The sequence below is a fragment of the Equus quagga genome, chromosome 1, assembly GCF_021613505.1.
Source record: "Equus quagga isolate Etosha38 chromosome 1, UCLA_HA_Equagga_1.0, whole genome shotgun sequence".
Lineage (NCBI taxonomy): Eukaryota > Metazoa > Chordata > Mammalia > Perissodactyla > Equidae > Equus > Equus quagga.
This window is the reverse complement of record NC_060267.1, coordinates 145,904,089-145,924,602: the sequence shown is the minus strand read 5'-3', so window position 1 is coordinate 145,924,602 and position 20,514 is coordinate 145,904,089. Positions and strand designations below refer to the sequence as shown.

The 20,514-nt window shown below is 49.6% G+C and overlaps 1 protein-coding gene across 2 annotated transcripts; it reads left to right on the top strand.

The window, feature by feature from the left end:
• Nucleotides 1–5,127: 5,127 nt before the first annotated feature.
• Nucleotides 5,128–19,867, top strand: SLC22A14 (solute carrier family 22 member 14). 2 transcript variants are annotated; one of them, XM_046680452.1, is made up of 11 exons: nt 5,128–5,459; nt 5,880–6,395; nt 7,118–7,221; nt 7,430–7,584; nt 8,615–8,783; nt 13,510–13,630; nt 13,882–13,979; nt 14,250–14,464; nt 16,232–16,340; nt 16,969–17,172; nt 18,835–19,867. In XM_046680452.1, the coding sequence occupies exons 2-11, from the start codon at nt 5,880–5,882 to the stop codon at nt 18,992–18,994; spliced, it is 1,851 nt and encodes a 616-aa protein (XP_046536408.1). In that variant the 5' UTR covers nt 5,128–5,459; the 3' UTR covers nt 18,995–19,867. The 2 variants fall into 2 exon arrangements, with proteins under 2 accessions (XP_046536408.1, XP_046536415.1); XM_046680459.1 differs by lacking the exon at nt 5,128–5,459 and having other exon boundaries at nt 5,797–6,395.
• The last annotated feature ends 647 nt before the right edge of the window (nt 19,868–20,514 follow it).

The window sequence follows — 20,514 nt, the reverse complement described above, 5'->3', positions numbered from 1 at the left end:
TTCTCCTCTTCCATTTCTAATTTTATTTATTTGAGATTTCTCTCTTTTCTTCTTAGTGAGTCTGGCTAAGGGTTTGTCAGTTTTCTTCTTTTCTCAAAGAACTAGCTCTTTATTTCATTGATCCTTTCTACTGTTTTCTTTTTGTTTCAATTTCATTTACTTCTGCTCTAATTTTTATTACTTCTCTCCGTCTGCTGACTTCAGGCTTTGTTCTTCTTTTTCTAATTCTGTTAGGTGTAGTTTAAAATTGCTTATTTGAGATTTTTCTTGTTTGTTAAGGCGGGCCTGTATTGTTATGAATTTCCCTCTTAGGACTGCTTGTGCTGCATCCCATATGAGTTGGTAGGGTGTATTTTCACTCTCATTTGTCTCCAGAAATTTTTTTTCAATATTTTATTATGAGCATTTTCAAACACACAGAAAAGTTGAATGTATCATATACCCAGCACCTACATTTTACAATTAACATTTTTCTTTTTTAATTAATTTATTTTCAGATGAACATCATATTTCGAATTCTGTGTACATTGCATCTTGTTCACCACCCAAAAACTAATTATAGTCCATCCCCTCACATGTGAGCCTAATCACCCCTTTTGCCCTTCTCCCTCCCCCCTTCCACTATGGTAACCACCAATCCAATCTCCAATGCTATGTGTTTTTTTGGTCATTGTTTTTATCTTCTACTTATGATCGAGATCATATCGTATTTGACTTTCTCCCTCTGACTTATTTCACTCAGCATAATACCTTCAAGGTCCATCCATGTTGTCACAAGTGGCTGGATTTCATCCTTTCTTATGGCTGAGTAGTAGTCCATCATGTATAAATACCACATCTTCTTTATCCATTCGTCCCTTGTTGGGCACCTAGGTTGCTTCCATGTCTTCCATGTCTTGGCTATTGTGTATAATGCTGCAATGAACATAGGGGTGCCTTTGTGTCTTCAAGTTCTTTGGATAAATACCCAGCAGCGGGATAGCTGGATCATATGGTAGATCTATCCTTAATTTTCTGAGGATACTGCATACTGCTTTCCATAGTGGTTGCACCAGTTTGCACTCCCACCAGCAGTGAACAAAGGTTCCCTTCTCTCCACATCCTCTCCAAAATTTGTTGTTTCCTGTCTTGTTAATTACAGCCATTCTGACCAGAGTGAGGTGATACCTCATTGTAGTTTTGATTTGCATTTCCCTGATAGCTAATGATGTTGAGCATCTTTTCATATGCCTGTTGGCCATCCATATATCTTCTTTGGAGAAATCTCTGTTCAGATCTTTTGCCCACTTTCTAATTGGATTGTTGGGTTTTTTGTTGTTGAGCTGTATGAGTTCTTTGTATATTTTGGATATTAACCCCTTATCTGATATATGATTTGCAAATATCTTCTCCCAATTGTTAGGTTGTCTTTTCGTTTTGTTGATGGTTTCCTTTGCTGTGCAGAAGCTTTTTAGTTTGATGTAGTCCCATTTGTTCATTTTTTCTTTTGTTTCCCTTGCCCAATCAGACATGGGACTTGATATGCTGCTCAGACTGATGTCAAAGAGTGTACTGCCTATGTTTTCTTCTATAAGTTTCATGGTTTTGGGTCTTACATTCAAGTCTTTAATCCATTTTGAGTTGATTTTTGTGCATGGTGTAAGGGAATGGTCTACTTTCATTCTTTTGCATGTGGCTGTCCAGTTTTCCCAACACCATTTATTGAAGAGACTCTCCTTTCTCCATCTTATGCTCTTGGCTCCCTTGTTGAATATTAGCTGTCCATAAACGTGTGGTTCTATGCTCTCAATTCTGTTCCATTGATCTGTGTGTCTGTTTTTGTGCCAGTACCATGCTGTTTGGTTACTATGGCTTTGTAGTATGTTTTGAAATCAGGGAGTGTGATACCTCCAGCTTTGTTCTTTTTTCTCAGGAATCCTTTGGCTATTTGGGGTCTTTTGTTGTTCCATATAAATTTTAGGATTCTTTGTTCTATTTCTGTAAAAAATGTTGTTGGAACTTTGATAGGGATTGCGTTGAATGTCTCCAGAAATTTTTTGATTTCTCCTATAATTTTTTCAAAGATCCATTGGTTGTTCAGTAGCATGTTGTTTAGTCTCGACATATTTGTCACTTTCCCAGCTTCTTTCTTGTAGTTGATCTCTAGTTTCACAGAATTATGGTTGGAAAAGGTGCTTGATATGATTTCAATCTTCTTAAATTTATTGAGGCTTGCTTTGTTTCCCAACATATGGTCTATCCTTAAGAATGTTCCCGGGGCTGGCCCTGTGGCCGAGTGGTTAAGTTCACGCGCTCCACTGCAGGCGGCCCAGTGTTTCGTTAGTTCGAATCCTGGGCGCAGGCGTGGCACTGCTCATCAAACCATGCTGAGGCAGCATCCCACATGCCACAACTAGAAGCACCCACAACAAAGAATATACAGCTATGTACCAGGGGGCTTTGGGGAGAAAAAGGAAAAAGAAAAAAGAATGTTCCATGTGCAATTGAGAAGAATGTGTATTCTTCTGGTTCTGGACAGAGTGTTCTCTATATATCTATTAAGTCCATCTAGAGTTTTTTTGTTAAAATCCACTATTTCCTTGTTGACTTTCTGTCTGGATGACCTCTCCATTGATGTAAGTGGGGTGTTAAGCTCCCCTACTATTATTATGTTATTGTTAATATCTCCTTTTAGGTTTGTTAATAGTTGCTTTATGTACTTAGGTGCTCCTGTGTTAGGTGCATATATATTTATAAGTGTTACGTCATCTTGGTGGAGTGTCCCTTTTATCACTATATACTGCTCCTCTTTGTTTCTCATTATCTGTTTTGTCTTGAAATCTACTTTGTCTGATACAAGTAGAGCAACACTTGCTTTCTCGTTTGCCATTAGCTTGGAGTATCATCTTCCATCCCTTCACTCTGAGCCTGTGTTTGTCTTTAGAGCTGAGATGTGTTTCCTGGAGGCAGCATATTGTTATTCTTGTTTTTTAATGCAGGCCACCACTCTGTGTCTTTTGATAGGAGAATTCAATCCATTTACATTGGGGTGGTTATTGATGTGCGAGGGTTTAATGCTGCCATTTCATCACTCATTTTCTGGTTCTTCTTCATTTCCCTTTTTTCTTGTCCCATGTATTTCAGACTACCAATTCAGCTTGATAGTTCTCTATGATGGTTTTCTTAGTTTTCTCTTTATTTATCATTTATGTCTCTGTTCTGATGATTTGTTTAGTGGTTACCATGAGGTTTGTATAAAAAATCTCATAGATGATATAGTCCATTTTCTGATAGCCTCTTATTTCCTTTGACTAAGCCAATTCCATCCCTTTGCCCTTCCCCTTCTAAGTTATTATTGTCACAACTTATTCCATCTTGTATTGTGGTTTGTGCTTGAAATGATGAGATTATATTTGTTTTTGATGTTTTCCTCCCCTTTATCCTTAATGTTATAATTAAGTGTTTGCTAATCTGTTGTGATAAAGAGCTGCAATTTTCTGATTTTGTCTACCTATTTATCTCCCTTCTCAAGGCTTTGTAACTCCTTTCTTTTCCTCCTTGAGCATTTCTCATGGGGATGGGGTCTTTTGGTGATGAGCTCCATTAGCTTTTGTTTATCTAGGAAAGTTTTTATTTCTCCACCATATCTGAAGGATATTTTCACCGGATAGACTATTCTTGGCTGAAAGTTTTTGTCTTTCAGAATTTTGGATATATCAAAATTCCACTCTCTCCTAGACTATAAGGTTTCTGCTGAGAAATCTGCTGAATGCCTGATAGGAGTTCCTTTGTAAGTTATTTTATTCTGCTTTGCTACCCTTAATATTTTTCTTTGTCATTGACTTTTGCCAGCTTTACTACTATATGCCTCAGAGAAGGTCTTTTTACATTGATACAATTAGGAGTTATGATAGCTTCTTTCTCTTGTATTTCCAGCTCCTTCCCCAGGTTTGGGAAGTTCTCAGCTGTTACCTGTTTGAACAAGCTTTCTGCTCCATTCTCCTCCTCTTCTTCCTCTGGAATACCTAGAATCCTTATTTTGTATTTACTAATTGAGTTGGATGCTTCTCAGAGAATTTCTTCATGTCTTTTTAGTCTTAGTTCTCTCTCCTTCTCCATCTGAAGCATTTCTATATTTCTGTCCTCCAGACTGCTGATTCTCTCCTCCATAATATCAGCTCTATTGTGGAGGGAGTGCGATTTTTCTTTATCCCATCTATTGTGTTTTTTCACCTCCAACATCTCTGATTGGTTTTTCTTTATAGTTTCAATCTCTTTTGTAAATAAGTTCCTGATTTCACTGAACTATCTGTATTTTCTTGTAACCCATTGATTTTTTTTTATGACAGCTACTTTGAATTCTCTGTCATTTAGATTATAAACTTCTGTGCCTTCAGGATTTATTTCTGGGTGCTTGTCATTTCCCTTCTGGTCTGGAGTATTAATATATCTTTTCATACTGTTTGATGGCATAGATTTGTGCATCTGCTTTGTGATAGTATTGGTCACAGCTTCCACCTTCTGCCACTGGGTGGAGGTCAAGAGCCATGTATTCTGAGCCCGCTGTGATCTGTGGCTTGCTTGCTCACAGCTGCTGCTTTTCTATTGCATGCGCGGGTGCTCTGGCTGACCCACTGAGCTGGTGTGCCAGGTGGGGAGGGGCACTTTCTTTTGCCTGCAAAATCCCTGGGGTGTTCTCACTCTGCCCTTGCTATCTGCCCTCTTGGGGTACTAGCTTAATGGAGACATCCCTGAAATAGCTTAGCCCAACCTCTGTGTGGGGCTTTCCCACAGGCTGTGAGGGAACTTGGAGAGTGAAGGTGTTCCTGTGGAGCACTACCCCTCTCCCCCTCCTCTCAGAGCCGCATGTGGTCCTGCACCCTGGATTGCTGCCATTCAGGAGGGAAAGGAGATCCCCTTACCTCCTTCAACTTCCTCCAGGGTGTCCAGCACCTCCACCTTCAGAGGTATAGCTGCCTGGGTCTCTCAGATGTCTTCTGTTCTGTGTGAATGTCCTCTGTTGGTATATGAATGTCCTTTTCATTGTATCTTTGGGGGAGAGTCTGGGGGAAGAGCGCACTCCATGATGCTGATGTCACTCCTCGTGTTTGATGATTTTTGTTTTGAGCTCTTTGCTTGATCTGAATCTGTGGGAGTCTTGCAGGCTTCACTTGGAGAAATTTTCCTTCAGAGAAGGCTTGCTTCTGCTTCTGCTAATAGCCAAGGACCTCTTCAGCCTTGTCAATTCTTTCAATTTTAAGCTTAATTTCCCCTTCTTGCGGCTGTTCCAAGGTGATATCTTTACAGTCAATATTGCTACCTTACTCCTCACCCTTACTTGCCTTTCCAGTTTGCCTCTATGCTGCTGTATGTCACCTCACCCTTTTCTTGGCCCACTCCCCCAGGCCTGGCTTCAACCTCCATGGTGAAGCCTTCCAGCCACCCACCTTGGCTTCAGTTCCTGGCCATTCCCAATCCAGGTATGTTTTTGGCTTTTGTTTGTTTGTTTTGAAGGAATGGCCCCTGGAGACCTCTTCTACCTTTTGCAAGACTGGTGGTGCCTCACTGTGTGTGTCAACAAAGTTTCAGTTATGGAGATGTTGTAGGAGAGAGAGCCCCTCAGAACTTAGTCATCCATGACAACACAAGCATAGCATTCTCTAAAACTCTGCAAAATCTTAAGTCTACTAAAAATCCCAGATGGGTGGGCCAATGGGGGACAAATTATGTTAACTAAGAACCTTCAGAAGCAAAAGAGGAAACTACACAGAACATCAAGTTTGGAATGCAAATTGTGCCAAGCCAGAGAGGCCAATTTCTGGTCAGTGGCTCTCAGGCCAGACTCTGATATCTATGAAGTGGTGTCAATAGAGATTGAGCTGCATCCTTTCTTTGAACAGATGGCAAGGGAAAACAACTTCAAGGTAGAGCTCCAAACTCAGCCTTCTTCCAAGATCTTGAACCAGCATGAGACAGCACCACGTCACAATTCCTGGTCTCTGAACATGCTGTTACGCAGATTGAGAGCCACAGAAGGCAAGAAGGATGACAAGTTTTCCAACATCCTGGATGCAGTGGGGGAGTTTGGTACATTCCAGCGGAGGCTGGTGGCCCTCACCTTCATCCCCAATGTCCTGTCGGCCGTATTCATGTTTGCTGACCTCTTCATGTTCACAGCCCAGAAGCCCTATTGCAATGCCAGCTGGATACTGGCAGTGGGCCCCAACCTGTCAGAGGCTGAGCAGTTGAATCTGACCCTGCCCCGAGCACCCAATGGCAGTTTCCTTACATGCCTCATGTACTTGCCTGTGGCCTGGGATCTGGCTTCTATAATCCAATATGGCCTCAACCACACAGAGTCATGCCATGATGGGTGGATCTATCCTGAGACCAAGCAGCGATCACTGATCAATGAGGTGAGCCTTGTCCTGAGTTTTCTGTAGCTACCCTGTAGGCCCAGAGATTTGTCCTCACCTTCACTGAACAATTGGGGAAACTGAGGCTCATGGAGGGGAAGCAATTGGCCCAAGGTCACCCTGCAGAGGCAGGGCCAGGGCAGAAACAGGATTCCTGCTGCCCAGCACTGGCCTCACCTGTCTTAGCCAGGAAGCTACAGTGGATTTAAGGATGGGGCAGATGTCAGATGGCAGGGTGGCCATCTGTCCAGGGAGTTGCTTCTTCAGTGGTGGCTCTGCCCTCAGAACTCATAGAAGACAGGGAATTGGGGGAAGACGCAGCTTTGAACAGGTACCTCTCTTACAGGGTTTCTCAGCCTAAGCTGCAACCCGGGCCCTTCACAGCTCAGACTTACCCAATTTGAATCTCTAGGCTGGGGCCCAGCATCTGTATTTGGGAAAGGTCTTCGGTGATTCCGGCCTTTGTTCAGTTATCTGTCCACCTATTCTCCATCTTGGCCTGTGCCTCTGGTCCCTCTCTCCAGGCCTAACTCCCAGTCTGCCAGATACAAGATGGGGGGCAGAGGTAACAGAGTTGAGACATGCTGCACACACAGTTATCTTCCTCTGTCCCAGGTCCTTTCTGCCTAAAGGCCCACCAGGGAGGGGAGGCTCAGTCTCTGGACCCAGAAGGCTGACCCTGGGTAGAGGCCTGTGGCCAATCCCTGCATGTAACCCTCCAGTTTGACTTGGTGTGTGGCAAAGAAACAAGCACAGAAACCGTGCAGACCATGTTCATGGCGGGCCTCCTAATAGGATCTCTCATCTTTGGCTTCATAAGTGACAGGTGAGTCTCCCGGAGTTCCCTCTGGTCCCTGTGACTCCCCTGCCTCCTCCTCATGGGCAGTGAGAGCTCAAGAGTCTCAAGCTGAGGGAGGCAAGGGGAGGGGCATTCTGGAGACCCGTGGACGGCTCAGGACCTGACCTGGGGGTGTCAGATGGGCGCAGCCATGGCAGGCCTTGCGCTTGGTGCAGCCTCCCATCAATGCCTGCAGGCTGGGCCGATACCCCACCATCCTGCTGTCACTGCTGGGGCTGATCGTCTTCGGCTTCGGGACAGCTTTTGTCAACAGCTTTCATCAGTATCTGTTCTTCCGATTCGCCGTGTCCCAGGCATTGGTGGGCTACTCCATCAGCAGCACGTCTTTAGGTGAGGCCAGGCCGAGTCAGTGTGGGGCTGGTAGGGATGGGGCTGGTGCATCCCCCATCGGAGCCTGCAGAACAGAGAGAATTCCAGCCCAATTGGGCAGGCAGTGGAGGAAGGAGCTTCCACACCTGGCTACTTGGAGATGCCGGAGAGTCTGTGCCCAGACTCTGTGCCCTTCTGCTTTCATCCTCTATCCTAGCCCCCTTGTCCTCTGCACATTCCTGTCTCATATCCCTTGCATACCCCTGATGTGGCTTACATTTATTGAGCCCTTAAGAAGGACCAGGGATGCTGCTAAGCCCTTTATATGTATCATCTCACTTTATCATGACAACACTCTATTCAGTAGGTAGTATCCTATCATTCTTTTAGCTGAGGATGATACTGGAGCCTCAGGAAGTTAACCAACTTGCTCAGAGTCACACAGCAGCTAAGCAAAGGAGCTGTGATTTCACCCCAGGCCTGTGTGATGCGAAAGCTCCAAGCGCCCACACACTCATTCAGCCTTACAGCTGCCTTCACTTGGTGTGCTCAGGGTTCCCTGGCAGGAGACCTCTTCTCATTGGGAGCCTGCCAGAGTGGAGCCCGAGGAAACTGGGTCCTCCCCAGAACCCTAGGCCCAGGCGGCCAAAGCACTGATGCACTAAGAGCAAAGACAAAGACTTTGATTCCTTGCCTTACCATGTCTCAGGCTATGTGTGAGGTGCTGTGCCCAGAGCCAGGCCTTCTCCATGAGAGGCATGTGGTCAGGCAGGAGGTGTTCAGAGGGAACAGCCAGGTTGAGAAGGGACTGGAGGCTATACATGTGATTGGGAGGTCAGGCAAGAGGTCTAGGGTGTGCCCTGGGGGCACAGAGGCACTCTGGCTTTGAAGGGCTGTCTCTGGACCTAGGGCAGATCATGAGTAGGCCAAAGAACTTTTGCCAGGTCTGAACCATCCCAAGCAGGGCTGGGGCATCTCAAAAGGCTGAGTGCAGGGGTAGCCTTGGGGACCCTGAGCTGACCATGATTTTGTCCTCTCGGCCTCTGCACAGCCACTGAGTGGCTAGTGGGTGACCACCGGGCCCATGCCATCATCCTGGAACACTGCTTTTTCGCTGTGGGCGTCATGTTCCTGACCGGGCTTGCCTACAGCCTTCCCCACTGGCGGATGCTGTTTCTGTTGGGCGGGGCACCTGTATTCTCCTTCATCTTCTATATCTGGTGAGCAAACGAGTACAGGGCATCACAGGGATGGGTCTGATGGGCTGGAGATTGAGGGGTATGGGGGGTCCTTGAAGGGCTTGAGTGGGTAGAATTTTCCCTGGGAGAAAGTGCATATGGATGAGATGAGAAACAGCCAAGGGCAGAGCCTCTGGAACCCCAGCATTAACCCCCCTCAGAGGAGACCCTCAAAGAGACGTCAGAGAGGTGGTCAGAAAACCAGAAGGGAAAGTCTCGAAAGGCAAGAGTTCAAGGACAAGGGTATGGTCAGGGTTGAAGGCAAGAAAGGCAAGGCCAGGGAAGGGTCTGCTGGCCTTGGTGACCTTGAGGTGGCTTCAGTGGAGTGGCAGGAGCTTGAGGAGTGAGGAGGGGCTGAAAAATGGAGTCATCCAGAAGATGATCCTTTCAGTGTTGGGCTGAGGTGGGCAGGGGAAAGTGATGCCATGTATGGGCAGCGAAGATGGAGTCAGGGAAGGGTATCTGATGTTTGTAATTGTAGGGGAGTCACAGACAGGAACCTGAGAGATTGAAGCTATGAAGGGACAATTGATGGAGCAAAACTTGGAGGAGTAAGGAGGAGGGACTGGGAACAATAGCGAGATGGCACTGCTAATTGTGGGCAGGTGACAAAAGGAGAGGAAGAGAAGAGAAGGCAGATGAGGGGGAGAGGAAGAGAGCTGAAATCACCTTGTTACAGGTTAGGCAATTCTGTGGGAAGAAATGACTATATTTACTCTTGACATTACCACATTTAATCTTTACAACCTTAAAGGGTGGGTGTGAGTCTAATGTCATGGGGGCTGCAGGGGTTGGGGAGGGGGAGAACTGAAGCTTCAAAGGGTTGAAATAACTTGCCCAAGGTCACACAGCTAAAGAGTGGGACATCTGGGATTTGACTCAGCCTGGCTGCTTTCTAATCCCCTGCACCATATACAATATGGATTGTCAGAGGTGGGTTACCAGTTCAGAGGGAGGACATCTAGGTGATTTGGAGACCTTCCAAATGCTGCAGAAGCTGGAGGCCAGCTTTGATGGCCATTGAGATACCCAAGTGAGTGTGGGGACCCAGCTGATACCAGGTGGCATGACTCTGTCATGTAGCTGGCAAATAGCGTTTCATGACTTGACCTTAGAACATTTTTTAAAAATGTTATTAATGCAGTAGATGCATGTGGTTAAAAATTGAGTAGTACAACATGTTTGTGTTGAAAAATAAGTCACCAATTTCAGGTCCCCTCAACCCCAGTTCCTTTCTCAGAAGCCATCATCACACTGAACTCTTTTAGCTCTTTCTCCCAATAGTTATCCACATAGTTCTATGTACACTGAGTAGACAGCTTACTGAATGGGGTCTATTTTTCTTCAGCCACTGGATTCAGACATATCCTGTCAACTGTTCCTTCCCTGACACTTGACAATATCTTGAGCAGGTTCCATCTCCTTCCAGGCATCCTTAGTTGTAAGAAAAAGTCTCATTTTGATAATTAAGACTGAATTTCAGTCATTAAAAAATCCAGTCCATGGGGCCAGCCCCGTGGCCAAGTGGTTAAGTTCACGCGCTCCGCTTCGGTGGCCCAGGGTTTCACTGGTTTGGGTCCTGGGCGTGGACATGGCACCGCTCATCAGGTCATGCTGAGGCGGCGTCCCACATAGCACAACCAGAGGCACTCACAACTAAAAATACACAACTATGTACCAGGGGGCTTTGGGGAGAAAAAGGAAAAATAAATTCTTAAAAAAAAAATCCAGTCCAGTCCAATTTAAAACTCAATCTTACATCCAATTCACAGCATCTCCCCGGTGGCTAGCTAGCTCGGGCTAGTGGCCTGAGGGGATGAGGTCTGTTCTGACTTTTGCTCTTCCTCTTCTGTCTCCCTGCTCTGATATTCCAGGTTCTAGGCAGGGGATACGGGCATCAGAGAAAAGGGACGAAAGATGTGCGGGCAGGGGCTGTGTCCTCTGTAGGGCAGATGTTCCCATGCCGATGCCTCTGGCCCCCTTGTGAGTCTTCAGAGTGTTGGCATTTCCTAATGCTCCAGGCACTGTCTTGTGACCTCTCCTGCTCCCATCCCTGACCATTCACCCCACAGCCTCTTTCTGCAGAAATCTCTTCACCCTGGCTTGTGGGGTACCTTCAAGACAACAGGGTCCACTTGGCTAAAAATCTCATTGTCCTCCCACCCTCAGCCTGCCATTGTGGGCTGTTCCCACCAGTCTCCTACCTAATCATATCCAGGGGAGAGAGGGACCCCAGTCTCCGGGTTTGCGTAGACCTCCAACTTCAGGAGACACTATTAACTCTGCCATAAACCGTCTGGAGCCCCACGGCAAGCCCTCAAGTTTCTGAATCAGCAAGCTTCAGCCAGAGGATGGGAGGGCAGACCCCCTTTCTACAAGGCAGTCCCCTTCACCAGGAGTGAGTAGATGGGAGCAACATGGGGAGGGGAAGAGATTCAAGACCCTCTCACCTCCACGAACTGGAAATTTCCCAACTTCTCTAGGTGGCTGGGGGAGGTGGCCACTGGGCTGTTTTTTTTTTTTTTTTTTTTTGGTGAGTCCTGTCCTTAATGTGGTAACACCACCTCTCTTAGAATGTGAGGTTATCACCCTTGGTTACCAGCTTTGGGACTTCAACTGAACTTCCGGAACAAAAAAGTTCCACGTAACATCCGGTCATACTACTCTTCTTCTCCAATTTAATATTTTTCTCAATAGCAGTTGGAGCTTGTTTTATGTAAATAAAATTGCAAAGTATTTTCACGTGTTTTTGAGGATACATGTTAGAGTTTTCTCTTTTTCTCTCCTGTTCCCTACATTATTTGTGTCTACTGGGGTCATTTTTTTTCCTGCTTGATTTTGGACACTTTTTCATTTGGGAGGTCTTCTTTAATAGTTAGTGATCTTTGGTCATCCCTTCATAGTTAAGAGCAAGTCACTAAGAAGCTAACGGGAAACTGTATGAGCAGGAGCTCAAATTTATGTGAGCATCAGAGTCACGTGGGGCTCGTTAAAACATCAACGACTGGGCTCTGCCTGCAGAGTTTCTGAATCAACAGGACTGGGATGGGGCCCAAGAAGCTGTGTTTCTAACAAGTTCCCAGGTGATGCTGATGTGACTGATCTGCTGACCACAATTTGAGAACCGCTACTATGGGGAGATGAAAATGGCAGGTGCCTTTTCCCTAAGGGATCCCAAAGCCAGAGAGTTGCCAGGCTCAAGCTCTTGTGCTCCTGGGTGGGGCTGGAACTGGAGCTGGGACTCTTGTCATCACAGGGACTTCCACTCCCGTGGTTTCCCTGTGTTTTTCCTCAGCCTTGCCCCTGCTGTATATGAATCCCTACTTCCTCTGTGCTCTAGGTGCAAACTACAGGGGGAACTGGAGTCCCATATCTGAGGACTGGGGTGTCCAGGCTCCTCTGGACCCAGGAGGACAGTTCTCCTTTATCTCGCTCCTCCGTGCCTGTGCGCACGGGTTTGCCTGCCCGCTCAGCAGCAGTACTCCTCCATCGCTTTCGGGCTGCATCCATTTGTTAAATCTTTCTCTCACCATGTCGTCTCTCCCACTCTCTTTGTCCTTGAGAGTGGATATCTTTTTTTCATTCCCCTATTTTTTAGTGGGCATGTGGTCAATCTCCTATCTTTCTGAAAAAGTCCCCACTTGATGGCTTCCCTTAGGATGGTTCTGCAGCCACAGCTGCAGAGTGGAGAAGGATGACAGACAACTCATTGCGGCCCCTGTGGGAAGCAGGCAGGAGCAGGGTCAGGTAGAGGGAATGAAATTGTCTCTGGTGTCCCATGCATGTGTTTACAGACACCAGCCACAGAGTCCAGGCTGGGGAGGGAGAAGGAGGGTTGCCAGAAATCAGCAGGGGCTGATGGCACAGTTTTGTTGAGAATGCCTTATCGGAGCCCCGAGCTTCATACTAGCTCCCCCTCTGTGACCTTGGGCAAGCCCTTAATCCCCGAGGCTGGGAATAAAATGGGATAATCCTACCAGGTCCAGGGTTGGGCGGGGGTTAAATCAGGTAATATATGTGAGGGCACTGAGCACAATTCCTGGCGCATAATAAGTACTTGAAATGTTAATCTGTGTAGATTCTGAGAGCCTGGGAGCTTTGGGAAGAACAGAGGGACTACAGTTATTCTGAGGTCAAAGGCAATGGGTGATGTGACAGGGAGGAACGGGGACAGAGTGGAGAACTCTATTCACCCAGGCAGGAGCTGAGCCCTGGGGTCAGACCCGGGCCCTGACTCTCATCTGTAGCCTCTGACTGGGAAACGCAGGTTATCTGTAACTTCCCCAGGAAAAAATAACCTGCCCTCATACTCCCCAGGCTGTTAGGAGACAGAGAGGGGACAGGAGAAATCCCACTTATGAAAATGGGACTGTAATAGAGGGTGTGGGCGTGGAGGATGGTGCAGTCAGTACGCCCAGGTAGGTGGGGATGACCCCTGAGATAGAAAAGTAGAGAGCTCTTAGAGGGGGTCAGTGAGCGTCTGGGGTGACCCCAAGCAGCAGTGGGGGCTGTAGTGGCTTGGGCAGGGGAAAGGCTGACTGCCAGAGAGGGACAGAGGGCATCCCGAGGTTGATGGTCACCTTCAAGGCCCCTGACATCAGAGTCATCTCATGCTGGAGCAGGATGGCCACAGCTGAGACTGGGATAGGACCAACTTGGGACTCTGGGCCATCTTGGAATGATGGATAAGAGAGAGATGGCCATGCAGGATTCTCCCGGAGTCCCCCCGGTGGCTGATGATGAAAGGGAAGGTGGAGGAGGCCAAGCAGGTGCTGTGTTATGCAGCTGGTGTGAACAAGAAGACCATCCCCTTAAGTCTGCTGGACAAGGTAAGAGGCCTCAGGCCTGCAGTGAGCCAGGTAGGGCGCTGTGGAAGGGCCTCTTTCCTCCTCATCCTTTTAGGTGCCACCTCGGCCCCACTGCTTGAGGAGAATGGTGATGGCAAAATCAAATCCTGCCAGGGGAGGGCCAGAGGCCCAGCTGGTGCTGTGGGGGGCAGGCGGGCCTTGCAGGTCCTGTGGGAGTGGGGAGCAAGCTGGGATCTCCACCCTGCCTCTGGCTGGTCCTGCTTATCCTGTAGCTGCAGCTGCCTGGAAAGAAGATGGATAAGGCCTCTGTCCTGGACTTCTATAACAATAGGCACCTCCGCAAGGTGACCTTGGTGATGGGCTGTGTGTGGTGAGTACCCAGGACTGGTGGGCAGCGACTGCAAACAGATGTGCATGCCAGAATTTGATGAGGGAATGGGGCATGGTCAGGCTGCAAGGCGGGGTGAGGCCTAAGGACCCTGGCTTGGCCCACGGCTCCCAGATCTCTGTGCTTATTTCTCTGTCCATTCCCACCCTGCCCCTCTCTGCTCTGCCTCTGACTTTATTCCTTGCCCCATCCATTTCTGTGCATCTGTGTGTGTGTCTCTCTCTGAGTGACTCTCTCCTGGCTTCATTCCAGGTTTACTGTCGGTTACAGCTATTTTACACTGAGCTTCAAGTTGAAGGATTTTGGTGTGAACATCTACTTCCGACAGGTGATCCCTAGCATCATGGAGGTGCCTGCCCGGCTGTGCTGCATTTTTCTCCTGGAACAGATGGGGAGGAAGTGGAGCCTGATTGCCACTCTCTTCCAAGGCACCATGATGTGCCTGCTCATCCTTATCATCCCCTCAGGTACAGCCCACCCTCCTGGACGCACCCTCCAGCCTTCCTCCTTCCTCGACCCCCTACCTCGTGCCTCTTGCCCTGTCCAGCCAACAAGACACCTGGGAGTCAGCCTCCTGCAGCCATGGCCCACCTACCCTGCCGAGGCCCCGGCACCTCCTGAGCAGGAGCACTGCCCTCCCCAGGGCGAAGCCCCCAGACAGGGTGCATGCAGCTCTCAGGGGCGTGGGAGAGGAAGGTGTGCTGTCAAGAGGAATTGTCCTTGTGTGAGAGAGTGGCCAGCCTTCTTCCACCTGCTCCCAATCCACGTCAGATCTGATGGTTAAATGTGAACAGATGCAGCAAAAAGTCCTTCAACTGCGACCCCAGGCCCTAGCTCTTGTCTGTAGCCTCTGACTGGGAAATGCAGGTTATCTGTAACTTCACCAGGAAAAAATAACCTGCTCACTGAAACTGAAAACTGAGCGTAACGTTGGGCTATCCTTTAGGAGCAATTCCTGCATGGAGGCCTCTCCTTCGCAGGGGGCACAGTGCCCTGCGCCCTGTGGGCTCAGAACTAGAGAAGGAAATGGCGGCGGGTGGGTGGCTGGGAATATTTTCAAAATTTCAAAGAACCTACGACCATGAATATGCCCCAGGTCAGAGGGCTAGAGAGTGGCAGGGGTGAGGGTGTGGACATTAAGATGTCAGCATCCACCCAATCAGAACTGCTAACTACGAGAGCCCTGTTGGCTGCTGGGGCAGGGCCTGGGCTGGGAAGGCTGCATCCAGGGTCTGCCTCAAGTGGCTTCCTGCGTTTCTCTGGGGGTTGTAATTGTGTTTCTTGACCTGGACCCTTCCTCTCCCATATGTTGCAGCATTGACTGGCTAAGACAAAATGGGGAGGCAAATTCATTATTACATTTCTATTGCTTGGGTTTTTTTTTTTTTTTAAAAGTAGATCTACCCTGAGTCAAGTAGAAATATTTAAAACTCTCAAATATGTGAGAGAAACTAGGAATACAATCCCCCGTAGATAGAACTGGGTTTCTAGTTTCATCCCAGAGCCAAGAAAAGGAGGAACCAGAGTGGGGAATGGGGCTGGGGCAGGATCCAGCAGAGGCTGCTGAGGCAGCAGCTGCAAGCTCCCGGCTCCAGGTCAGTGAGCCAGGGATCTGCTCTGGCCCCCCTATGCCTGAGGAATGGTGTTTCCCTGGATCTTTTCTTCCTCCTCCAATGCACCTGTCTGGCTGCCCAGAGTCAGACATCCTAGAGTGTCTAGCCGTAAATGCCCCAGGGACCAAACACCTCCTGCCCCTGTTCACCTTGCAGAGGATGAAGGGGAAGGTGAGAGAGCCCTGGACAGGGAGTCTGGCACGCAGGACGCAGGCCTGGTGCTGAGTGGAGGCCCAAGAAGGAGCAGGTGGTGGGGTGGGGAAGCTGCCTCTGGGTGAGGATGTGGAAGATGAGAAAGTCCAGAGGCAGAGGGGTGGGGTCTGAATCCAGTGTGGTAGAGGGTGGCTGAGAGGCCACGGGGGTCCCAGTGGAGCCTCCTGCCCTGCTGACCAACTCCCCCACTGCAGAGGTACTAGCTCCCCAGGCTTGGCTGGGCCTCTAGCAGACTGATCCTCTGCTGACCAAATGCCTGAGTCTGCTGACTAGTTGACCAGGTGGTGGGGGTGGACTCTTCAGATGCCTTCTGAGAGGGAACGAGGGAGAGCTGATGGGTTGGCCCTCCCCACCTGCCCCAAGGGGAGGATGTCCCCAGACTCAGGCGGCCACGTTTTCTGACCACAGAATTGAAATCCGCGTTGGTCTTGATGGTCGTGTTCGGAGAGTTCAGCATGGCTGCCTCGGTCACCGTGTTCTTCATCTACACTGCCGAGCTCCTGCCCACTGTCCTCAGGTATGGGCATGGCGGGCAAGGGCCGTGGGGGCGTGGGGAGGGCAGGACGATAACAAGAGGAATAGCAGCAGCTAAAACTGGGCATTCACCTGGTGACAAGCACCATGCCAAGTGGTTTGCATGGATTACCGCATTTAACCCTCTCAAAAAAATCTCCCATACACCATCATTAGCCCTATTTCAGACGTGAAATCAGAGACAAGGGCACTGGCTCAGGGTCAGACATAGCAACTGGCAGAACTAGGATATGGACCCCAGCAGCCTGACTCCAATGGCTCCCAGGAATGTGTGCGGAACGCGTCGATGCTCGGGCCCTTCACCACAGGAGCCCTTGGTGATGGCGGCAGCAGCCTCCTCCCGACTCAGCTTCGCTGTCCGTGTCTTCTCCCCACACACCTACACAGTGCTGTGTCGGTCTTACTTCTCCCACCTCTGACCCCATGAAGTAGGCCCAGAAGAAATTACTACCTACTTTGAATCAATGGAGAACTGAATTCTTTGAGGTCGCACACTGAGTTGGGATGGGGTAGAGATTGGAGGGTGTGGATTTTGGAGAGCTGCTTCTTCCACCTCACTCAGCCTCTGGGCCCACAAGGCCCCCCAGACAAGTTCTCATCTCCCCTTGCAGGGCCACAGGTCTGGGGCTGGTGTCCCTGGCCTGGGCGGCTGGAGCCATCTCGTCCCTGGTGCTCATCAGCCAGAACCTCACTCTCCTACCCGTCTTTCTCTGCCTCACCTCAGCCATCTTGGCCTTGTCCCTCTGCTCCCTGCTGCCGGAAACACAAGATCAGCCCCTCTCTGATAGCCTGGAGAGCTATCCCCTGCAGTTCAGGTAGGTGTGTGAGGCTCCTGGGCTCTGGCCGCTACAGGGCCTGGTTCTCAAGCCCTGGCACTGAGAGGATGTCAAGCACGGTCCATGCCTGCCCCTTTGTCAGGAGGACGTGTGACACTAGGGCCACTCTGTGGCAGTCTCCTTGACGCTGCTACCAGCCCAGTCTCTGCCAGCTCTCATCCTGCCTGGTTCTCCTGACCCAGCCTGGGCCGGATCTTCTCCCTCTTAGCCCCCTGGCTGCCTGTCGGGATTGAGCTGCTGCCCTTGGAGATGCCCTGGGCTCTCTCCGCTCCCAGGGCACAGGAGACTGACTTGGAACCAACTGTCTGAATACCTCTCCTTCCCATCTGAATTCCCAGTTCCTCAAAAAGGACCCAGACTTGATTCATGACTCTGACCTCTTGGCCCCAGCAACCTAGGACCCCATTTGGGAATTGGGTTCCACCCTAACTGCTTCATGGGCACTTCTGGCCTCTGGTCTCCTAAGTGCCCCCTGCAGAAGACTTATCATGGTTAGCAGAACCATCCCTTCTGGGATTTGGGCCAAGAAAGCCCATCACTGTTTTCCTGGACCTGAGAGAACCCAAGCAACAACGAAGGGCAGAGGCTGCCTGACGTCCTCCAGTGCCCTCTGCTCATACCACAGGGGTCACTGCCTCTGGCCTTCCTCTGCCCTCCTCCCCACCATCCTCCTCCTTCCCTCCCTCATCAAACTCTCACTGGCACCATCTGTGCTAGGCGTTGTATCAGGGTTGGACTGTCAGAGGTAAGAGGTCCCCAGCCTTAAGCAAACCATCATTTATGCAGAGACAGATATGCAAACAGTTATCACTGATGGGCTCTGGCAGAGGGATGTACAGGACCTATAAGGAGTCCCAGGAGGGAGGAACTTTAGTTTGGGGAGTTGGGGCAGCCTTCACAGAGGAAGTGACATTTGAGTAGGCTTTGAAGGATGAATAGGTGTTTGCTCCATTGTAGAGAGGGTGCAATGTTCAGTGCAGCAGGATCACAGTGTAGTAGTTAAGAACACAGGCTCTGGAGCTGGGGCCTGGATTTCTATCTTGGCTACTGCTTCCTAGCGCGTGCACAGGGAAGTTACTGAATACCTCTGAGACTCAGTTTCTTCACTTGCAAAATGGATTGATAAAATAGTAATAACTGTAGCTAGCATTTATGGAGCATTTACCACGTGTCGGGTCCTGTTCTATACTTGCCTTTTCGTACTTCGTCCTAACAACAATCACATGCAAGGGAGTCCTGACACTATCCCCATTTTACAGATGGGGAAACTGAGGCACAGATAGGTAAAGACATGTAGCCTAGCCTTCCTCTCTCATAGGTCTTTTGGGGGAAGTAAACCCACGTGAGGTAGTTGGCACAGGGTCTGGCAGGTTGCAAGGGCTCAGTAAATGCCAGTGATGAGGATGGCAGACAGAACCCCAAAGATGCAGAAGAGTGAAGGGTCTGGCTAGGGTTGGGAGATGGAATAGACCTCATCCTGGAGGTGAGGGTTCCTCCCCAGCTCCCGTGAAGCTTGGCTGGGGACCCGCAGGCATGGGAAAGCCCACTTCTCAGGAGTGCAGAGCTGGGCACAGCTCGAGCTGCCTTTCTCAGCTCCCAAAATGATGCAGCTCATGACTTGTTCTCCCATGGCTTCTTCAGGAACACAGGCGAGGATACAATGTCTGACGATACATTATATGATGATGCGGCTGAGGAAGTGGTGAAGAACACCATTCTCAATGCCTCGGTGATGAAATTGGACACAGACATCCTCCCCTCCTCATCACAGCCCACAGAAGCAGACAGAAAGGATGACTGAGGGCTAGGCCCCCAGATGATCTCGGGTTGGAATTGAGTGACTGGGTATGGGGCCATGGATTCCAGGCCACAAGTTCTGGGCCCAGTCCAGCTTGGCAGGCAGGGTGGGTCCTGCTTGAGGCCAGCCCTTGAGATCCAAAAATGGCCCCTTCTTGGGGAGCCTTGGTGTAATTCATTCCAATAAAGGTACCATATTGGACTTGAGATGGCTAGGTCAAAATTGGTTGTGTCTGGAGAACCCAGAGACCCAGGCCTGGAGGATCGTGGGTCAGACGGGCTCCCTAGAGTCTTTAATGTCCTTGGCTAACTCTCAGGGACAGCGAGGAGCTCTCTGGATGGGGTGTGGGGGTGGGCCATGTCCCCGAGGGCCAGGAGGTGGTGAAGGCAGGACTGCACCTCCCCACTGCCCACATCCTCTAGCTCAGGCATCTGCTAGTGTGATTGGACTTCCAGCTCAAGTGCAGGCTGAGGACAGATTTCACAGACCCACAATGGGCACCTGTCAAGGCAGGGGCGGAATGTAAAGGAATAATGAGAATGTCTCCCATTTGTACTGTTGCACGGGGCTTTCTCACTTGGTTTCCCCTTTGATGCTCCCAAGTAAGCCTGGCTTTGGGGATTACCCATCTCACCCTCATCCTTGGGGGTGCCTTCCCTGATGGCTCCAACCTGGCTGACCTTCACCACCCTGAGGATAACTTCCAAACCCCAGCTCACAGTCCCAAATGCCCTGAGGGTGAGTCTGCCCTTCCCAGCCAGCGTGGGAGCTTCCCCAGGCAGGGGCCAGGACTCCTCATCCATTAGCCAGACCTGGACACCTTTGGGTCAGGCCCTGGGCCCCACCTCCTCTCTCCCTGGGACAGGAGTTGCTGAGGGCAGGGGCTGGCTCTTCTCCTCTCTGCTCAGTTTATTGGAAGATCATCAACTTGCAGGGAAGAGCGAACTCTCTGGAGCTTCTGAGAGAAGGGCAGAAAAGAATGTCCGGGTTCATGGAGCAAGGGCAGCGAGGCCCTGGTTCTCCCAAGCAGGGGTGGAGTGCGGTGCAGCAGAGTGGCTTCTGGCCCCCTGGTCCCAGCACACTGCTTTGGGTGTGCACTTCAAGCTTTGGGACAGAAAGAAACTGGTGCCTGAAACTCCCCCTTTGAGCGTCATTTTCTGGTCCCTCTGTTCCTTACCAAGTTTCCCAGGACTGTCTCCAAAGTGGGATTTGAAGGGCCCCAAAAAAAGAAGTCTTGCAAACTATCTGCTCACAAGATGACAGGATGCTTAAAAGGCCTTCCCCGTCTTTTCTGGGGGACACCTATCTGCGAGCTGTGATGGCCAATGTATTACCCACGGTTAAACACGTCACCTCAAATTACTCTGCTAGAAGGATTCAGCTGGTGCTTCAAGGAACAGGAGGAGGAGAAGGGTGAGGACAGAAAACCGATGGGGCAGTGTTGGTATGAAGGAGCTGGTGGCGGGAGGATGTGGCTGTCAGCAAGACCCAGTGCACCCGTACATGGCTTAGACATTCCCTAG